Source organism: Elgaria multicarinata, chromosome 10 (genome assembly GCF_023053635.1).
Source record: "Elgaria multicarinata webbii isolate HBS135686 ecotype San Diego chromosome 10, rElgMul1.1.pri, whole genome shotgun sequence".
Taxonomy (NCBI): Eukaryota; Metazoa; Chordata; class Lepidosauria; order Squamata; family Anguidae; genus Elgaria; species Elgaria multicarinata.
Genome location: NC_086180.1, coordinates 29,160,597 through 29,182,169, shown reverse-complemented (window position 1 = coordinate 29,182,169; position 21,573 = coordinate 29,160,597). Strand labels below are relative to the sequence as shown.

Here is a 21,573-nt window from a genome sequence, read left to right as displayed (position 1 = left end):
GTGAGGTACTGGTTCCTCTCTATTTGGCCCTGGTTAGGCCTCATCTAGAGTATTGCGTCCAGTTCTGGGCTCCACAATTCAAGAAGGACGCAGACAAGCTGGAGCGTGTTCAGAGGAGGGCAACCAGAATGATCAGGGGTCTGGAAACAAAGCCCTATGAAGAGAGACTGAAAGAACTGGGCATGTTTAGCCTGGAGAAGAGAAGATTGAGGGGAGACATGATAGCACTCTTCAAATCCTTAAAAGGTTGTCACACAGAGGAGGGCCAGGATCTCTTCTCGATCCTCCCAGAGTGCAGGTCACGGAAAAACGGGCTCAAGTTAAAGGAAGCCAGATTCCAGCTGGACATCAGGAAAAACTTCCTGACTGTTAGAGCAGTACGACAATGGAATCAGTTGCCTGGTGAGGTTGTGGGCTCTCCCACACTAGAGGCCTTCAAGAGGCAGCTGGACAACCGTCTGTCAGGGATGCTTTAGGGTGGATTCCTGCATTGAGCAGGGGGTTGGACTCGATGGCCTTGTAGGCCCCTTCCAACTCTGCTATTCTATGATTCTAAGAAGAGCCATGCTAGATCAGACCAAGAGTCCATCTAGACCAGCATTTTGTTCACAGAGTGGCCACCCTTCAAGCAACACATGAATGCAACAGCACCTACCTGACCATGTTCCCCAGCAATTGCTGTACATAGATTTACCACCTCAGATATTGGAGGTTACATATGGCCACCACGACTAGTAGCCATTGATAGCTGTCTACTCCATGAACTTGTGTAACCCTCTGCTCATTATCTATCTCTGTTTGCTTCTAAGCGTCACCCACACCTCCCTTCCTTTCTCCTTCCCACCCCTCACCCTGAAACCCACTAAGGGCATTTCCCCAAGCCAATCTGAGTGTTGGGAAAAGCTACCCACCCATTTGCTCCATCCCTGCTCATACACAAGTGAAAAGAGAAACTTTGTTGCATTCACTTGCATGTTGGTGGGCTCAATAGGAGTAAAATCTGAGGGGTGGGGAGGGGACCAGCACTTGGATTTAAACTTATCTATGCTAATTTTAACATTGTGCCGTTAAAATCTGTTTTTATATTGTACAAGAACATTAAAAGACATTGTTGTGATTGTTGGGTTTTATTTAATAGTACAAGAAACATTAAGAAACATTAGATATAAATAAATGAAGATAGAACTCAAGAGGCCAGTGTTATGAGGAATTAGACAATTAATTTTTTTTGTTTGAGTGACCCCTAGTGGAAAATAGGTACCAATACAGATCTGAAATTGCTGGAATCTGTCTGGCTCCAGGGATCTACACTACAGCTTTAAAGCGCTTTATAACAGTTTTGACAAATGTTGGAGCCCAGGGGGGGATCTACACTACTGCTTTTAAAGCGCTTTAAAGCACTTTGAAAACGTTTTGAAAACTGTATATGCAGTGCGTTCTGGGCCCCAACAGTTGTCAAAACTGTTATAAAGCGCTTTAAAGCGCTTAAAGCAGTAGTGTAGATCCCCCCAGGACACACTGCATATACAGTTTTCAAAACGTTTTCAAAGTGCTTTAAAGCGCTATAAAAGCAATAGTGTAGAACCCCCCTTATATTGGGATCTCTTCGATATTGGAAGCTCACTTGGTGAAACAATCATATAAAACATGCATATGTAAATAATAAATGCTTAAGGAAGCTCACATTCACAGAACTATAGATTCCAAGGGTGCCATGTAGATCTTCTAGTTCAACCGACTGCTTGAACATTCTCTTGTGTGGATAAAAAACGGGGACTGAGATCACACATTTGGAACCATTTACTTGTAAACTTAAAAACCAAGGATTGGGGGGGGGGGGGCGGTGTTAGCCATTTTCAGCCTGAGGGCCAAATTGGCTCCAGGTCAGCGTGTCTGGTGCCAAAAACCAGTTCTAGTAGTTTTCATCTCCATCAGGAGCAAGTCTTTTGTAAAACTTCTCCTCCTTCTTCTGGTTCCTTCTGCTATTGGAGGTTAGCTGTCATTACAGCTATTTTTGTTTTGACTCCGCTGCTCTAAATAATTGTATAGAAGTACAGCTATACTATTCCCTCAAGTTCTTTAGCCATAACGTTATTCTTCTTCCCACTGGTCTTTTCCCTTCAATTTCCCCTTGTATGGAGTATGGTGTATTTTTCTCCTTGAATAATATGACCCAAATATTCTAATTTTCTTCTTTTGATGGTATTCATTATTTCTGTTTGTTTACCCTACATAGTACATCCTCATTTGTAAAGCTGATGGGTCTTAATTACTCATTCAAGACTGAGACACCCCAAAACACTTTGCATCAAAACAGGAAACAATATATGTGAAGCCAACTGGACCGCAGCCTCCAGACCTATCGTTGATATTTTGAGGCCTCTGGTGGCCAAAAATAAAAACTGCAGATAAATTACCTATTGATTCCCCATCACTCAAAAGACAGACAAGTCTGCAACTGAAGGGCACCAATTCAGAAGCAGTGCAGCTTATTCTACAGAGCACGCAGTAGGCTGAGCTGCCATCTTAAGTGAAAACAACTCAGCCAATTGCCACCTTTTTTGGGGTCGCCTTTTAAGATGGGAGTTCAGGTTTTTCTTTAGGCTCTGAGGTTCCAGTGATAGTGCCAGTGCACTAAAAGAGTGCAAAAAAGAAATGGAAAGATTTGGAAGAGCTGTTGCCTGCTCGCCTCGGTGGATACGGCACTAGAACCTGCACAGTTGTAAGGTGGAGGAGCCTTGGACAAGCCTCTTACCTTTGTCGAGGAAATGAGTATGTGGGCTATTTTATCTGTGCCCACTCTGCTTTACTGTAAGCTCTTCTATTATAAATTAAATCTTCTGTAGCAATTTGATCAAAGCTGTAATTGAAAATATATTGAGTAACACTTGTTCAACCAACAAGAAGTGTTGACACATTGAGTGTGAGCTTCCCGGTGAGTACAGGAAGAGTAGTAACCACAAAGAAACAGATGTTCCAGGATTGCAATACCCATCAACGTCTTGTTTTCCTATCCTTGGAACTCTGCACATACATATCAATCCTTGCCTATCATTGGTTGAAAAGCTTACCTAGTACTGTACTATGATTGGTGAATTATATGAGGAAGTTCTGCTGTTGTTTCTGAGGATGTTACCCTATAAGTATGTTGCCACCTTGCAGTGCTGCTCATAATAAACTTTTTCTAAAATGAGAGAAACCGTGTCTTAGAGTTTTTGGCTGCCACTCAACTAATCCCAATTAGAGGGAACTTGCCTTTTCAGGGTTCCTCCACACCTCTCAGCCTCATTGGTTTTCAGTCTGTAAAATGGATGTTGCAGCAAAAAATGTGGGGTCAAAGAAGCTGGGCTGGTGCTTTGTCAGTGCTCAGACCTCACTTGTTTCCTTGTAGGCACAGATGAATCTGTTAATTTTGCTTTCTTTCGCTTTCTCATTTTTTCAATTTTCAGTTCATTTCAACTTGTTTCTGCCTCAGTTTGTGAATGTTTAAAAGAAGTTTGTATGAAAATTTGCATGTATTTTTATGTGCATTTCTCCCAATATATGCATTATTTTCCTATATTTTTCTGCTAGTATATTATTATTATTAATAATAAACTAATAATAATATTAACAATAATAATACATTTTAATTGAATATGTTTTAATCTTGTAAACCGCCTGAAGTCCCAACATGGGGGAAAAGGCAGGAAATATAATAATAATAATGTTTAAAAGAAGTTTGTATGAAAATTTGCATGTATTTTTATGTGCATTTCTCCCAATATATGCATTATTTTCCTATATTTTTCTGCTAGTATATTATTATTATTAATAAACTAATAATAATATTAACAATAATAATACATTTTAATTGAATATGTTTTAATCTTGTAAACCGCCTGAAGTCCCAACATGGGGGGAAAGGCAGGAAATATAATAATAATAATAATAATAACAATAATAATAATAATATCATCATTTCTGTGCCACTGTATAGCCAAAGCTTTCTCGGCGGTTTACAATAATTCATAAAAATACAAAATGCAACACAATAAAACAGTTAAAAACAATTTAAATAAATAATGTTTTCCCTAATAGACCTGTTCTAAAACAGCAGACATAGAAGTCTTTATGTGTTCACTTTCCCCATATATACACATTTTAAAATTTATTTATTTATTAAATTGGAGAACTGCATTGCAAAAGTAGAAGTGCAAATACTGAGGGATAACTGCATTTCGGTTTGCGTATTGGTTTAGGAAGTGTGAATTAGGTAGCTTTGCATTCAAATGTGACCTGAACAAATTTCCCCACCATCCCTCTCTCATTGTACTGTTTGTGGTTTAGGGTAAGTGACTTGCCCCAAACCCCCAGTGGCTTGCCAAAAGCCTCAGAGAAGATTGCAAGCAGAGCATGAGGGAAATAGGTACGGCTTGCTCTGTTCTTTGTCTGCAACAGTTCCTGTTTAGAAAATATTTAGCTGTCCTTGGTGATATGAGGCACTTTCCATGGGCGGAACTGGGGTAGAGTAGGTTGGAGGAGATATGGGAGGTAGAACTGAGCCAGTGTGGTGTAGTGGCTAAAGTGTTGGACTGGGAGTTGGGAGATCTGGGTTCTAGTCCCCACTCAGCCATGGAATCCCACTGGGTGACTTTGGGCCAGTCACAGACTCTCTCAGCCCAACCTACCTGACAGGGTTGTTGTTGTGAGGATAACATGGAGAGTAGGAGGATTATGTACGCCGCCTTGGGTTCCTTGGAGGAAAAAAGGTGAGATATAAATGTAATGAATAAATAAATAAAATAAAAGCCCCTCCAAAAATGTGGTTGTGTAAGGAAGCCCTGAGTGTCAAATCCCCATTATTTAATTTGGATCAGTTATCTTTAATATATTTTAATTACATTTCTCACAACTGGTAGTAAAAGGGTGGGAATATAAAGATATATTTAACTTAATATGTATTTAAAGACCTATTTAGCCTAATGGAATAAGTGCAGAGGTGAAAAAATATTAAATAATAATAAGTACTTTTTGAAAGTTTGCTTTTCACTGCTATTGAATTATTACTCATATAACGGTTTGAAAGGCATTAGGAAAGAACTTCCTATCTGTTAAAGAGTAATTGTGCAATGGAAGAGGTAATGTGGTGAAGTCTTGAATGCCCTTCACTGGAGGCTTTAAGAAAGAAAGTTGATCAGCGCAACAACGCTGAAAACGGCTGGTGAAACCTTAGGAAAAATCTCCCGTTCCATTCTGCTTCAGTGAAAACAGGTGAATATCTCTGATTTCACACAAATGTGTGATTTTTTGGGGGGAGAACTCCTATGCTTCTGTGGGGGAAAAATCTACTAGAAGGGCCAGTACTTGTAAGCCTCTGAACTCTGAGGCTTACGAGTATATCCAGTGTCGAGCATTTTACCTAGACGGGCATTTTCACCTGTCTAATGGAGGATTCTGGAAGGGGAAGGGACAGAGGCCTGGCATAGCTTGGATCCTTGCATCCCCCGGTCTCCTCCACTCCCCATTCACTGACACGCCCCCTTTCACCCCTCTACGATCTCATATTTGCAAGCTCATAGAAGCAAGAGGTGTGTTTCTCTCTGTGCTAGCTGTAAGGAGGTGGAAGAGTGGGCAGGGAGCTTGGTTTCTTGGCTTCAAGGTTGGAGCACTGTCTCTGGCCTTGGATCCAGGAATCCAAATTATCCTATGTCCCCCAGATTCTGTCTGGGAGCATAGGATTGCTCCCTAAGAATTGTAATGCATTTAGATGTCATGGACATCTTTGGTAACTCACAGATTTCTGCCACAATAACATATGTGATGTTTGAAGACCTTGAGTGACTTGCTGCTGTGTCTTGTTGCTTGGGGGAGTAGACAAAGCTCGAGAGTCAAAATAGCATCCTCAAAGTAGGGTGGACACTTGTGAATTGCCAAAAGAGAGGACATGCAGCAGAAACTAATTTGCATAAAATGTGCATATGTTAGTTTATATGTTCAGATGCAAATTTAGAAATAATTATTATAATATAAATCTAGAAAATATTATAATTTAAGTAGAAATGTCCCAATAATGGCAATCAAAAAATGAAGGAATGAGACCTCCCAGTAATGTGCGGCAATAATCTGAGGCAACTGGTGAAGGGATAAATAATGAGAGCATTCAAGTTCTAGCAAGTAATCGCTGCAATTACCACATAAAACCATAGCTAAATTTCTCAAGCTGAGAACACTGCATGACACCCCTGGGCAGTGTCTTCCATTAACCAAACAAGATTATCCAAGATAGAAAACAATTTGTGATGGCCCTTGTGAGTTCACCTTTATGTGCCTTTAATCAATGGCTTCTTGGAAAAAGATTAGAGAAGCAATTTTCCCTCTCTGTTTCTTTAATATACATTTAGGTTTTTTCAAATTTAACAAAGAACAAGAAATCAAGCTGGAAGATCTGCCTCCCCCTTTTCCTTATGCTGGCCAGGTGGAAGGTGGTGGGGATTGGGGTGCATGCATGTTTTTTATCCTTTTTCATTTCACTATTTAGGGTCTTTAAAAAAACTGTTTCAATTGCTTTCCGATAAGAAATAATACAAGCTAAAGGGTGGATGTAGTCCCCCCCTGGAACATGAGGACTTTGGATCCTGTGGATCCAATGCCCGCCCCGCCCCCCACAACATGCCCATGGAATGCCTCCTTTTTGCCCTCTCTAATGACAGAGGAGCACTGGCTATGAGCCACCTCAAAGCCTCATGAAGCAGGCTTACAAGGTCACACCTCCCACTCCAACGGTGGACCTCTTTCCACCCTCAGAGAGGGAGACCTGAAAAATGCTATGGTGCCTTGCACAACCTGCTAGGGACTAGATCGCATCCTATGTCTTCCACACCCATCAAGGTGGTTGCCTCAGGCAGCAGTTGCTGCGAGGTGGCACCAAGGTGTTGTGGGAGACAGCTGTGGGCCATGCTGGTTACTCTGTGTCCCCTAAGTTATCTTGTTACCTTGGAGGGTATTATCCCATCATTACTGTGGAAGACAGATTCATCTGCCAGTCCAGTCAGCTTTTGTACATGGAATGGGAAGGGGGTGCCATCTTGTTCATCATCTCAGGCACCAACATATCTTAGGCAAGCCCTGTTATTCATCATTTGCTTTTTGGTTGGTAACTAGGGGGCAGATTTGACCTGGATGCTTCTAGTTGCTGACATAATCAGTTGGACGGGTCCTAAAAGGTCATTTTGTGGTCTTTCCATGGGCCACAATACTAGACCAGATAGGCCTTTAGTCTGATCCAGCATGGCTCTTCTGACGTTCTTATCTAGTCCAAAATCCTGCTCACGCATGTTATTCACTACTGAATAAGTAGTATTCCTACCTACCTACTTACCCCTGGTAGGTGTCCATCCAGCATCTGGCTGGAGCATGCTGGGAACTGTAGGACTTTATTCTGACTAAATAGGCCTAGGATTGCACCCTTAGAAGCGGGTTGTCTGCGATAAGAACGTTGCTTCTTTATTGCTAAGACATCCGTGCCTATTTTCTGCAAAACCATCCGGAGACCTATCAGAGCAGAAGCTAATTTCCCACCCCGCCACCCTCAACCGGCCCCTTTCCCAGAGCCAGACCTACCCCCACCCCCGACTAAAGAGAGGAGCATCTGTGAGGCTAGAGCGGCAAACCCGGAAGCACTGGCCGACTCCTCTTTCTCTGTATGCTGGAGCCGTTTTGACGCCGCCCTTTTGCTGCTTGGCGTCAATGTATTGCAAGGCAGAGGTGTGGAGGGGGCGCGCCGGGTTGCGTGGCAGTAGAAGCCGCGGTCGCTCGCTGGCCCAGGGAAAAGGGAGCGCGCAGCAGCAGCTCCTCCTTCCCCCCCCCTTGCTCCTCCTTTTCGGTCCCACCTCCTCCCTTGACGAGCCGGGCTTGTGCGCAACCCAGTTAAGGATCTCCAGCGCCAAGCCGGCTTCTAAGCAAAGCACGCGCACCAAAGCGCATCTTTTCTTTCCTCTCTCTCTCTCTCTCTTCCTCCTCCTGCGCAGCGTCGACGCCTTGTGCCCGGCGCGTCTGCCCGCTGCTTTTCGCCTCTCCCTCCTCCGCGCTCGCTGCAAATGGATGTTCCCACCAGCCAGTGCAAAAAAGTCAAGCTGAGCAACAAAGTGCAGAGTTGGGTAAGTCCGAGCTGATGGTGATGGAGATTTTGGAGCTGCCAGTTGCAATTTTGGCAAATGCAGCCGTTGGGGGAGAAAGAGAACTGAAAATGGGGAGAGAGAGATGCTTTCCCGTCTGCCTGTCGTTTCTCTCTTGCTTTACTGAAGGAACCTTTGCGCGGGGGTTTGGTGGGTTCATGAAGGGGGTGGGGGGTCTCGCTTGCCCCCTCCCCTCTCTCTGTGCAGGCTGGCGAAGGGGCGGTGTCTGGGGGGGGGGGGATAATACAAGCTACTTGGGACGTCAACGCTTGTTCCCTTCAGCGGGAGGATTACATTTCAGTGGCCTCCACTGACGTCTCTGCATTTTTGCTTTGAAGAGGGAGAGAAAGTGTGTGTGGGGGGAGGAATATCTCAAATGTTTCTCCTGCTTGCCTGTCGCGTGTCGGCTTATACAGAGTCCGCCTCCATGAATGGGCTGCCTATCGTTGCGGTGGCCTTGAGGAACGTTTGCTTTAAAAGTTGTGGGTGGCAGAAAGGCTACGATGCGGAGGGAGGAACGCGCTCGCCTCCTCCTTCGGCATCGTTTCCCTTCCCGTCTATTGGAGGCAGGAAAGGATGGGGATCTCAAGTGTACAATGTGACCATTCATAAATCTTGGGCAGCCCGAGAGACTGAGGTTCTTTGTGGGCCTCTGGTTGAATGAGAGCACTGTCGGAGCAGGCAGGAACACACTTGGGTTTTCATTGCAAAGGTGCCGAAATGGGTCAATTTACAGTATAGGCCAAAGGCTAGGAAACTGCCAGGCGCAGCTAGAGAAGTCAGAGGCCTTTGCTAGAAAAGAGGTGGCGGCTTTAATGGTCTGTCATAGCTGCAGTTATCTGGAAACAAATGTATGCTGGTATCTAATATGTTTCTTTTCTAAAAGCTTATCTTGAGGCAGCTCAATTAAAAGGTCTGGCTTAGAGCTGGAGTTGAATTCTGCTCTGAATTGTCTTCCAAGAAACTTCTGCTTTCTTTTTGGAGAAAGGACAACACCACACGGTCCGACTTTTGCACCTCACAATGAACACTTAACACAAAGTTTTTGGATTTGATTACTCCTGACTACCGTGTGTTTCCTGTTTTCAGCAGAGGATAACAATGTTTTCCTTCTCTCTCTATTTGCAGAAAGTAGCATGTGCATGTATATATAGGAGCACAGGAAGCTGCCTTATACCGAGTCAGACCAATGGATTACCAAGCCCAGTATTGTCATCACTGACTGGCAGTAGCTCTTCAGGGTTTCAGGCAGGATTTTTTTAAAGCCCTACCAGGAGATGCCAGGGATCGGACCTGGGATTTTCTGAATGCAGAGCATGCGCTCTACCCCACCCACCCCACACAGTGGTGGCTGGTGGGGAGGGTGACAGGACAGCTGACTGCAGGCGGAGCCAGGATTAGAGTAGGTGGAGCCAATGGTAGGCTGAGTAAGGGGGTCATAATAGATGAAGGTTTGGAGGGGGGGAGTATGGTCCACACAACAAAAATCACTCTTTTGAACCCAGGTCTTTCTGCTCCAGAAGCGACCCATTGCATACAAAAGGCAAACATAGTCCAATAAATAGATCAAGGTCCTGTGTGGAAAGCAGAGAGGAGAAACTAGACAACAGAAAAGCACTCCTTTCAGAGTTACAACCTATGCATCAGCAGGGTTGGACAATAGATGTTCAAAGTTGAAAAATGATGCCTTTGTCTAGAAAAACGAAAGAAAACTACAGGAAAGAACAGGAAGAATTTTAACACCGTTTCTTACATTTTATGAAATGCCACAAATCTTAATGTTTTCCATCATAAATATGCATTTATATTAAAAGTAAAGGTAGAAAGATTTATAATAATAATAATAAACAAAAAAAGACTTAAATAAAAAAGCATTAAAACTTGCCATGGCTTGCTATTTTAGTCATGATGTTTTCCACATTTATTGATCAATAAATCAAAGAATGATAACTTCATGAAAGTCACAAATTTACTTAAGCTACTTCCAGCCTCCATTGCTTCTGAAAACATTTTTATTTTTTTTTAACAATGTCTCTATTCTGTTTCTTAGAACAGAGGTGGTGGACAGCAAAAATTCATACATTTTGAAGGACTCACCCTGAATGTTGAAAAGCCCATTGGCCCCTCAATGTCAAACATATTTACCAGGAATAAAAAGCCCCAGTGATTCTAACAGGACACACTGTGAGCTAGAATAACAACTTAAGGATCTGGAAAATGTGGGCTGAGGACAAAAATATTTTCTACTCGCATCTTTCCAATGCATCTTTCCAGGAGAGGGAGGAGGAGGGCAAAACTGTACATGTAAGAGACAAGGTAATTTCATCCTCCATCACGATAATGCAGCTATTCCTGTCTGGGCTTATTTGGAAAGAGCAGGTTTCTCTTTCACGACTGGACAGATTATCGCCAACGCTACTAGCACCTTAAACTTAAAGACAGAATGGCAGGGTCATACGGATACCTAGGAAGGACGACAGACCAAGAGAAGTGCGCCACTGGTTGTCACCTACAGCCCCCAATTGAAACCACTGCAACAGATCATCAGTGAACTCCAACCCATCATCAGCACAGACACTTCTCTCTCACAAGCCATGTGAGGCAGACCTGTCCTGGCCTACAGACCACCTCACAACCTGAAGCAGATGCTAACCAGCAATAGTACACAGGACAGAGTCACAGGCAGAGGGACCAGACCAAGCAATAGACCCAAGTGCCAACTCTGCCCCCACATCTATTCAGGCAACATTGTCACAGGACCCAACAACATCAGTCACAACATCAAGGGCTCTTTCACCTGCATCTTTATATAATTTGTGTTCCATGCCATTTCTGACTTTGTCTATTCTTAAGTTCTTAATAAACACTTAACACATAACATGTCTTATTTTTTTCGCCACTTTTTTCAACTGCATATTTTTTCCCAGTTGGAGATTTTGTGTCCAACTGCACACTAAAAAGAAAACCTGTCGTGGCCACCATGGAAAGAATCACACCTACTGCTTCCCAAGGTCACAAATGCAGCCTCAGAGGGCAGGAAAAGGGGGAGCCCCATGGGGAGGGGAGAGGTTGGGATAAGCAAAATCCTATGGCCTCTCCAGTTCAGCCCCCGGCAGCACACCTTCTCTAGAAGCTTGTCTAGAGGAAAAAATTGTAAAAGGAGGATGGAGAGGCAAAATTGTCTCTGGCGTTCCTCCCATCCTGTCAGCAGGGCATTGGCTACTCAGAAGCCTTCAAGGCTTGCTTTGAAGGGGAGCTCTTTGTGATAAGTACAGACAGAATTTTCAACCATTATATGCATTCATTCCTGGTACCCATCCACCCTAGACACTAGTCTCTGCTGCCAGCATTAGGATGCAGTCAGGAAGACCAACAAGAGTGATGTTGGTGTGAGGTTTTTTTTAACATCAGGTTATAATGAGGCTATTTTTTATGCTCTCACTCTAGTATTAAAAAAACACCCTGTAGGATTATGGTAAACAGCTTTTCCCAACCTCCAGATGTGTTGGACTACAACTCCTAGAATCCCTCATCCAGCCATATACTAGGTTGGGGAAGGCTGGTTTATAGAGAGATGCCAGAATTTTAACCTTTCCCAGCATATTTACAGACTCTGCATGCGTGTTATAACTTTGCTTGCCTTGTTGATCCTTCCATCTGTGGGGAATAAGTGTGGTTTGAAATAGCATCATCCTGGGTGAGTTGCATCTTTTGAAATCGGGCAAACCTATGTGGTGCTACATTCCATGCTTATCTTAATTCCTTTGGAGGAGCAGGACATTGCTTTTGTTGTTTAGGGCACAATCCTATGCATGTTTAGACAGAAAAAAAGTCCCAGCATTCTCCAGCCAGCCATTGTTGTAGGGCTTTTTTCTGTCTAAACATGCATGGGATTGCACCCTTAGGTGCTTTGGTGTTCATTTCTAACATTGCTTATCTTGTCATCGTGAGTGTCCTATTGTGTTCAGGTAAGAGGAGCCCTTGCCTTCCTCTCCAAGTATCTAAGAAGAAAGCATCATAGAGTCACGGTTTGAAATCTGCAGATCAAAGGTCTTGTGGGATATTCAGGGTGATCGGTACTTTGTCCCTGATTACTGCAGCGCTTAGAGCAAGGTGCCCTCATTTTGGCCATTTACTAGTAACTCCATAATAGTATAAAAGAGGCAAGTTGCCATCTACATGGTGACATATTTAATCAAAGAATAGGTGGTCAATTGGCAATATTTGACCAGTGAATTGACTAGTATGCCAACCCATCACAAATGTGATTGCAACACAGGGAAGCAGACTTATTCCAGAGTATTGGCTGATATTTCTTTGTTAACCATATACTACATACTTGTTATTCCTGAAACAGGAATGTTTGTGTGTGTGTGCACAAGTGCCTTGCAAAAGTTCTTGTTTAAACATGAAAAATTCGGTGCAGATTAATTGCATGCTGTTACTGTTCCTGAACGCTTCTCTTGCGGAGTCAATGTCTGCCCCATATATGTTGCCAGTCTAAAGAGGACGGCAAAATGCAGGTGTAGTTTTCCACTCCAATGCTTGCCTGGGTGCAATTGTTCTTTACCCTCAGGCAGACATCTAATTAGAAGTCACGAGTCCTTTGTATAGAGAAAAGGAACCTAGCCATTGCCTCTGTTGTTGGTTTGTTCATTCCTGCCAGGAAGTATTCCAAATACTGCTCAAATTTATTATTATTATTATTATTATTATTATTATTATTATTATTATTATTATTAATCTTTTTCTCAGGTGTTTTAACAGTATTAAGATATTTTAAACATGTGTATGTTTTAATAATTTCTCAGCCTTCTGTATAATGAATTAATGATTGTGTTTTTACAGTCTTAATGGTGTCTGCCACTGTTTCTCATTGGGTCTGTGACCGTATAATAAACGATAATTAGAAGTCTGTTTTTATTCTCAATGGAATATAAAACATCAATATTTTCCCTACAATACTTTTTAACGGTAGAACTACATGCTAAATGCAAATATGTATGCACAACCTTGAAGGCTGCTCCTTGCAGGGGGGAAAAGACAGTTTTGAAAGTGGGTAGTTTTAAGCAGAGAAGCAAATTGCTTGTCCTCCCCAGCTCCTGATTCCAGTCATGTGTTTGCGAAGCTAAAAATGTAGGCTTGCTCTAGGTTGTGCGTATTGCTTCAGTTGACTCAACTCATGCCCCAACCTTGGATGTCTTCACTTGACAAACTTGTGCCTCTGGTTGTTTAAACCTTCTAAACCCTGGGATGTGACTTGAATGGGAATGATTCCAGTTCTCTTTAGTTTCAATCAAACAAGGCTGGGGGTGGGGGAGGGCTGTACAAAATTGGCATGAAGTTGTAGTATGCTACAAAAGTTTACCATAGCATAGTTCCAAGTAGAACCTTGTAGTTGCTTAGAGATTGTAATCCCTTCTGCAAATATCTGAATGCCTGTTCTAATATTTTCTGGTAGTTCAATCTGAACTAGAGATCAAAATGTGTAGGAGCAGGGTCATGGTGGTGATGGAGAAGATTTTTTCCCCAGTCTTCTTTGACTATTTGTGCCATCAAAATATTAGGGCAAAAAGCTGAGATTACTAATAGTTAGGGAAATAGGAGACAAGGAACCTGTGTAGAGAGAAGGCAGCTACCAGTCTTATTCTGTGTTGGATGCTTCTTCTTGTTCCCTTTTGTATTGTGAATAGTTCTCATTTATCTTGCTTTGTCATCACTTCCACCTCCAGACAGTACTATGCGGAGGCGTCATGGTGAGATATTTGTATTGCGTATTATTGCTGGAGTTTACTGCCACGTGATCCTTCTCATTTTAAGGGTTGCATCTAAATTTGGAATGCATGTAGGATACAGCAGTGGTGTCTCTTCAGCAGAATTTTAAAAATGAGCCTGCAGCTTCTATCATCAGAAAGTTTTACAGAAGCGTTAACTGTAGTTTCCTTCAGCAGGGTGTAACATTTATAAACGTGAGAAGACTTAGTTACGAAAGCAATCAAGTTACTGGATTGACAAAGTAAAATAGAGAATACCAGGAACTTTGCGTTTGGACATTCATCTAAGCTGGCTCATAGAGACCTGGTAATGTGCACTTGGAGTATATGTTTAATGTTTCACACCCTCACTGCAGCTGAAACGAGCCAGAGTGCCTTGTTTAAGCAGCAGTGCATGCTTAAACAAGCATGCATGTGCCGCCGCCGGGTGCCATGTGCCCAACTACCTTCCCAGGAGCAACTTGCTGCATCATCCAAACCTGGGCGGCATGGCTTGTTTGAGGGGGAAACAACCCTCAAATAATGCATGGCCTGTTGTTGCCGCTGGGCAGGTAATTAAGCAAATGGTTCCCTGCATGCACTGTGACTTAAACAAGCCACCTTTGTTTGTTTAAGCCATGGTGATCATGTGAACTGGGTGAATGTGCAAAGTAGATCACTTCATCTAGTAACTGCTTGCCTTTCTTAATAAGTTTCTTGTTACTGGGAGTAAGTTCCATTGAACTCAAAAAATGGAGCTTATTTCTGAGTAGGCAATGCTAGGATTGCACTATTAAAGAACTTTGGTAAACAGCCATTTATAGTCTGTCAGTTTCAAAGAGAGAGAGAGGGAAGGAGAACTTTACTGGGTGATTAGACTAGAGATAGTTGCTTGTTTTTCTGCTTGGCATGCCAGGTAAATATTCTCTGAAGTTGGGAGGCAGGCACAGCCAACTGGCTTTCTGGACCTTCTCCAATTTCTGTACAAATGAACTGTTCTGTGTCCTGAATGTTAACATCTTGGCTTACAGTCATAATGGTTATTGTAGTCTAGGAAAGCTTGAACATTACCTGCTGCTGTTCTCATCACTGTATAGAACTCATGCTTCTTATCTCATCTAGTGCAGCAAGATTTCAGTTGAAAAATGTTTTAATTTACTAAACTGGCTATTAACTGGCTGCTGGCGTTTGTGGGTAAATTTGCCTTTGTAGGTGTGAGGTGCCTGTATATGAAGCCTGGGTCAGCAAGTAACACAGAAGCTAAAGCCTTATTTAGACCTGGTTTGCACATAACAATCCATGGCTGTTGCGCATGAGCGGGAGACAGCAATCGTGCCGACTCGCATGTGCCTGCCACTTCCGCTTTTACTCAATAACCTATGATTGGCCCGTTCTTAGTTTGTTGAACGTGATGTGTGGACGCAAAGCGCGGGGTTATTTATTTAACCAAACCAGCAGTTAACCTGTGGCTTGTTGTTGGTTTCGTCCCTAAACAACCCAGCAGCCTGGGATCACAGATTATGCCAATTGTGGGTTGTTGATTAAAAGCAGAAGTGGCTCCTGTGGTGTAAGCAATGCACCCACTCATCCCCAAGAGCCCATGGGTTGCTTAATCGATGGGCTGTCATTACGTGCGAACTGGCTCATTGCGTATGTGACAGTCCCTGTGTCTCCCTCCCTACTTAGGGCCATGTTAGAGTTCCCCACATAATTGTCAACTCACTTGTATGCCGTTTCTGATTGTGTGCAGTTACCAGGCTGGTCTGAATGCATTTATGCCTTTTTTGGAGGCCCTGTTTGAGGTGGCAAGGGAGCAATCAGTTTTTTGCCAAATGTATGCGTGCTGAACTGAGCTTCGAGTTCCCTGTCTAGGGCCCTAAACTGTTGCATTAAGTGCCTTTTAACATAGTGGGTGAGAGCAACAATAAGAACGTGGATTGTAGCAGGAAGTGCTTACGTGTTTTTAAAATCCAATAACCCAAAGATCATTATCTCCTGGTTTGCATGTTGCTGTGTTATTTTGCATACTTGGGGGAAAATGAGTTCCTCTAGGTTTGCCATTGTTTTGGGTTTCATTGAGCTTTCTATCAGGGTGTTCTTTGTTTATGCCTGTTTGCTTCCTTATTAAATTTATATGTGGCAGTAGATTTTATCTGTTTATCTTTTTTTTTTCAGGGAATGCAGAGAGCTACCAATGTCACCTATCAAGCCCACCATGTCAGTAGAAATAAGAGGGGTCAAGTGGTGGGGACAAGAAGTGGTTTTCGGGGCTGCACAGTCTGGCTAACAGGTACGGTATTGTTGCTTGCAAGTTTGCTCCATTTAGTTTTGTTTCCTCTCTGTCATTTTAAAATGCTGGCAGTGGCAGGAGGTGCCAGCTAAAGACTTGTCCAGTTTCCTCTTTCAGAAGAACAACATTTCTCTCAATTTGGCTACCTCCCACAATGCCCCTTTCTCTGTCCCTACTGCTCATTTGTTCATGTACTCTTCATGTAATCTTCAGAGATGGCTCTCAGGCTTGCCTCTTTATTGCCCGTTAGGCAAATAGTATGAAGTTACTAGAAATAGATCATAAGACTAGCTTAGGAGTTACTGGCCCCATTCAGAAGACACCTTAAACCATGGTTTTAACCATGGTGGTTAAGCCAGAAAGCCAGACTGTGTTCAGAAGACACCTTAAACCACGGCTTTAACCACAGTAAATAAAGCAAAAAGTGTTATTCATGATGATTAAAACCATGGTTTAAGGTGTCTTCTGAACACGTCTTAGCTTTCTGGCTTAAGCACCATGGTTAAAGCCATGGTTTAAGGTGTCTTCTAAATGGGCCCACTTTAAAGATTATGGCCTGGATTCTTCATTCAACTCACCTATTCCCAGGGGTCCCCAAACCTTCACAATCGGATATTCAGAGGGTCCAGAGAGAACTCTGTTCTATTCACTGGAAGAAAGTTAGGATCCAAACACATACTTTTCCCATATGGACAGCACTTTGGCTCAGGAAAAATGTGCAACGCTTAGCTTGTCATGTATAACTATCACACTTGCATGCATTGCATGCAGTTATACACATTGGGAATCTTCACGTTTTAAGCACATATACATGCACATTTTCACGTACAGAAGTGCTCTCCATGTAGGAGATCTGTAATGTTTAAAGCAGCTAATGTTCTTAATGTTATCTTAAAGAGGGGAAGCTATACTAATAAATTTTTAACACGAGTAAGTATCCACTTTATCTAGATTGAAAATGGGAGTGAAAAACAGTTACGTCTTAGTGGCCCTCAAAGAGATAAATCTTTTGACTTCTAAGACTGCCACACATATGTTGAACTGTATGCAACTTTTTAAAAAAGGAACTGTAAGCACACAAAAAATCTCTAGAAACTGTTTTGTCAAGTCTGCAATCCTAAGCACACTTGATTTGAATCCCATTTGTGTGGCTTACTTTGGGATAAACATGGTTACGATTGTGTTTCCACTTTTACAGCCTTCATGATATTTTAATGTCAATTCAACAATTGCTTTTATATATAAGATATCTAGACTTGCAATAATAGTTGTGCACACTTATTTTGTGACATTTTGGTTGGCCTAATAAAGCTGTTGCGTTAATATGGATTCTCTCTCTCTCTTTCTCTCTCTCTCTGTGTGTGTGTGCGTGTGTGTATGTGTTTGTTTAAATGAATGTAGGACTGTCTGGAGCTGGGAAGACCACAGTTAGCATGGCATTGGAGGAGTATCTAGTATGCCATGGCATTCCATGCTATACATTGGATGGTGACAATATCAGACAAGGCCTCAATAAGAATCTAGGCTTCTCACCAGAAGACAGGGAAGAAAATGTCCGCCGGATTGCTGAGGTTGCCAAGTTGTTTGCAGATGCTGGCTTGGTGTGCATCACTAGCTTTATTTCTCCTTATGCACAGGTGAGCATCCTTTATCATCATTATATAATACTGGGACTGTTCAGAAGACACCCTAAACCCTGCTGGTTAAGGCTTTTGGTTAACTAGAAGGGTTTAAGGTGTCTTGTGCACTGTGTTTTGCTAAACCCTGCTCACTCACTAACTGCAGCTGGACCGTTTGCAGCTGGGTTAGGTGCTCTAACTGTGGCTTATAGTGTTGTGTGCAACAGCACGGCATGTGGTTAGTGCTAACCCCAGAGAACCACAGTTTCACTAGCCACAGAGCCTGAAGTGTCCACTGAGTTTGTATTTTTCTATTGAGAGTTTCAAGCATATGGTCCATTAATTCATCCCTTTGTTTTAAAGGCCTATTGTACAGCCTTTTCAATCCAGGCCAACAGGTTCAGAATGCAATGGGTATGTTCATACAAAATGGCAAGAATACAGATAATCCTGGCTTATGGTTCATGAACCATAGAATCATAGAGTTGGAAGGGACCTATAAGGCCATTGAGTCCAACCCCCTGCTCAATGCATACCCTAAAACATACCTGTGCTCTTCCTTGGTTTTTCCCACCAGCAAAATACAAGAACAGAATGGTAAACCAAACAATAATGCTATGGCTGTTCTAAGGACCTGATATTCAATATTAAAACATAGTTCCAAACAACTTTGGATTATCCGGTGTTGCCTGTATTTATTCCATTATTATTATTATTTATTTATTTATTTATATAGCACCATCAATGTACATGGTGCTGTACAGAGTAAAACAGTAAATAGCGAGACCCTGCTGCATAGGCTTACATTCTAATAAAACCATAATAAAACAATAAGGAGGGGAAGAGAAAGCAAACAAGCACAGGGTAGGGTAAACAGGCACTGGGTAGGGTAAAACTAACAGTATAAAGTCAGAACAAAATCAAGTTTTAAAAGCTTTAGGAAAGAGAAAAGTTTTTAGCTGAGCTTTAAAAGCTGCGTTTGAACTTGTAGTTCTCAAATGTTCTGGAAGAGTGTTCCAGGCATAAGGGGCAGCAGAAGAAAATGGACGAAGCCGAGCAAGGGAAGTAGAGACCCTTGGGCAGGCGAGAAACATGGCATCAGAGGAGCGAAGAGCACGAGCGGGGCAATAGTGTGAGATGAGAGAGGAGAGATAGGAAGGAGCTAGACAGTGAAAAGCTTTGTAGGTCAACAGGAGAAGTTTATATTGGATTCTGAAGTGAATTGGAAGCCAATGAAGAGATTTCAGAAGTGGAGTTACATGGTCAGAGCGGCGAGCCAAGAAGATGATCTTAGCAGCAGAGTGGTGAACAGAAACCAACGGACTGATGTGAGAAGAAGGAAGGCCAGTGAGAAGAAGGTTGCAGTAGTCCAACCGAGAAATAACCAATGCATGAACAAGAGTCTTGGCAGAAGAGACAGAAAAAATGATCGAATCCTGGCAATATTATACAGGAAAAAACGACAGGATTTAGCTACTGCTTCAGTATGAGGAATAAAGGAGAGCGAGAAATCAAATATAAAGCCAAGACTACGAGCTTCCTTGACTGGAGGGTAACATCATTGACAGTAAGAGAGAATGAGAGATGAGGAGAAGGTTTAGGAGGAAAAACAAGCAATTCAGTCTTTGCCATATTAAGTTTCAAATGACGATGAAGCAACCAAGCTGAGATATCTGAAAGACATGCCGAGTTACGGTCGTGAACATCAGGAGAAAGATCCGGAGATGAAAGATATAATTGTGTATCATCGGCATACAGATGATATTGGAGGCCATGAGATTGAATAAGATTACCCAAGGGCAACATGTATAAAGAAAACAACAATGGACCAAGCACCGAGCCTTGCGGAACCCCTACTGAAAGGGGAAAAGAAGAAGACGAGCTGCCATTAGCCAACACGCTGAAAGAGCGACCCGCTAGATAGGAGGCAAACCAGTTATAGACAGAGCCACAAAATCCAAGGTCATGAAGGGAATCTAAAAGAAGATCATGATCAACCGTGTCAAAGGCTGCAGTTAGATCAAGGAGAATAAGAACGGAATAATGGCCTTTAGACTTGGCAGTAAGAAGATCATTGGTAATCTTAGTAAGGGCTGTTTCAGTGGAATGCAAAGGACGGAATCCAAGGGGAGCAAATTATGTACAAGAAGCTGCGAATCCAAACAGGCACCAACACTGATATTTCTGTTACTATAAGTAGACACAGAAGCACCTCTCTCTAGACATGGTCACTTTTGTCTCTACACTGTTAACTGGAATATCCCCTTTCTTAGAACTTCTCTTTTCTGTGTAGGAAGAAACAATGCTACTTCTGCTAATTTTCTTGGCATTACTGCTTATGGCCTAGTCTGCACATGCATGGAAAGCAAAAAGAAAACATGTTCTCAAATGTGCCAAAGGGGGAACTTGTTGATTTAAGCTTTTGTCTCTGAAATGTGTTGGGCTTAAATAACGTTTCCCTTTGATACCCTTGAGAATATGTTCTCTTTTTGCTTTCTCTTCATCCCAGCTTTCCACTATCAATAGTGCTTGAAGAGGATAACAACAATGAAGTGCAAGACAAAATTAAAAAGCCAAACAGTTAATACATATTTCAGCAAAAAAGTCTCCGTGCCCCACTAACTCGAGATATACACTACGGTGGGACATGGAAGAGGTCTTTCTCTGTTGTAGCACCCTGGCTGTGGAATGCCTGCCCCCTGAAGGCCGACTGGTGCTGGCACTGGTTTCATTTCGGCGCCAGGTTAAGACTTGGCTTTTTAACAAAGCCTTTGATGGCTAAATCCAACAGCCTGCACACTGTCTTATTTTAATTGGATTTTACTGTTTTAAAATTTCATATTGGTTTTAGCATATTACTGGTTTAATTTATTTTAGAATTGTATATTTATTGCTCTGTTTTATATGTATGATTTTATCTGAGAACCTTGTGATATAGGGCAGGATATAAATGTTTTAAGAAATAGTAAATAAATAAATTCCAAAAGCCTGCTGAATAAAAATGTCTGTATACAACTAGAACTCTTCTTTGCCTTGGCCACCAGCAACAATGAAACAAAAGTACACTTTCCAGCATGGTCTCCCATTTTGCACTCTTGCCTGAGACTTGGTGGCTATACTAGAATTCCCAAGCTAGTGCTGTGGTGGTAACCCGGAATTCATGTATATTTGTGTGAGAGAGTGCAAAAAGTGTCATATATAAGGCCCTAAATTCATGTACATCAATGACAACCTTTCTCAACCTGGTTCCCATCCAGATGTGTTGGACTACAACTTCCATCATACCCAGCCAACGTTGAGCTTGGAAGGGGTGGGGAAATTATTCTAGCAGATACGCTGTTTAGGAGGCTCCCCGGAGGTCTTCAAAGCACAGTGTGGTGATCTCACACCCCTTCCCAGTCTTGAAGTATGAGAGAAGGGTTGTGTTTTACTTCGGAGGCAGTGTGCCACAATTGTATTGCTGTTGGATCAAGGCTACAAGGTACTCTGCTTGTCTTAAACCATAGTTTGCGCATAGGTACATATGTATCTCAGCCATCGCTGGATATGGTGCATGTTGTAAGATTTTGTTTCTGTCATTTCTTTTCTCGCTCTGCTTTTTCTCAGGATCGCAACAATGCGAGACAAATTCATGAAGTGGCAAGTCTGCCTTTCTTTGAAGTGTTTGTGGATGCTCCATTGTACGTTTGTGAGCAGAGAGACGTGAAAGGCCTCTACAAAAAAGCTCGCGCTGGAGAAATTAAAGGTGAGTCTCA

The 21,573-nt window shown here is 42.5% G+C and overlaps 1 protein-coding gene across 1 annotated transcript in view; it reads left to right on the top strand.

The window, feature by feature from the left end:
* Positions 1 to 7,903: 7,903 nt before the first annotated feature.
* Positions 7,904 to 21,573, top strand: part of PAPSS1 (3'-phosphoadenosine 5'-phosphosulfate synthase 1) — a 63,974-nt gene continuing 50,304 nt past the window's right edge. Inside the window, exons 1-4 of the mRNA XM_063135384.1 lie at positions 7,904 to 8,138; positions 16,085 to 16,199; positions 17,601 to 17,836; positions 21,425 to 21,563. Coding sequence (XP_062991454.1) covers positions 8,079 to 8,138; positions 16,085 to 16,199; positions 17,601 to 17,836; positions 21,425 to 21,563 — 550 coding nt within the window. The 5' untranslated portion in view covers positions 7,904 to 8,078. The remainder of the gene's footprint in view (positions 8,139 to 16,084; positions 16,200 to 17,600; positions 17,837 to 21,424; positions 21,564 to 21,573) is intronic.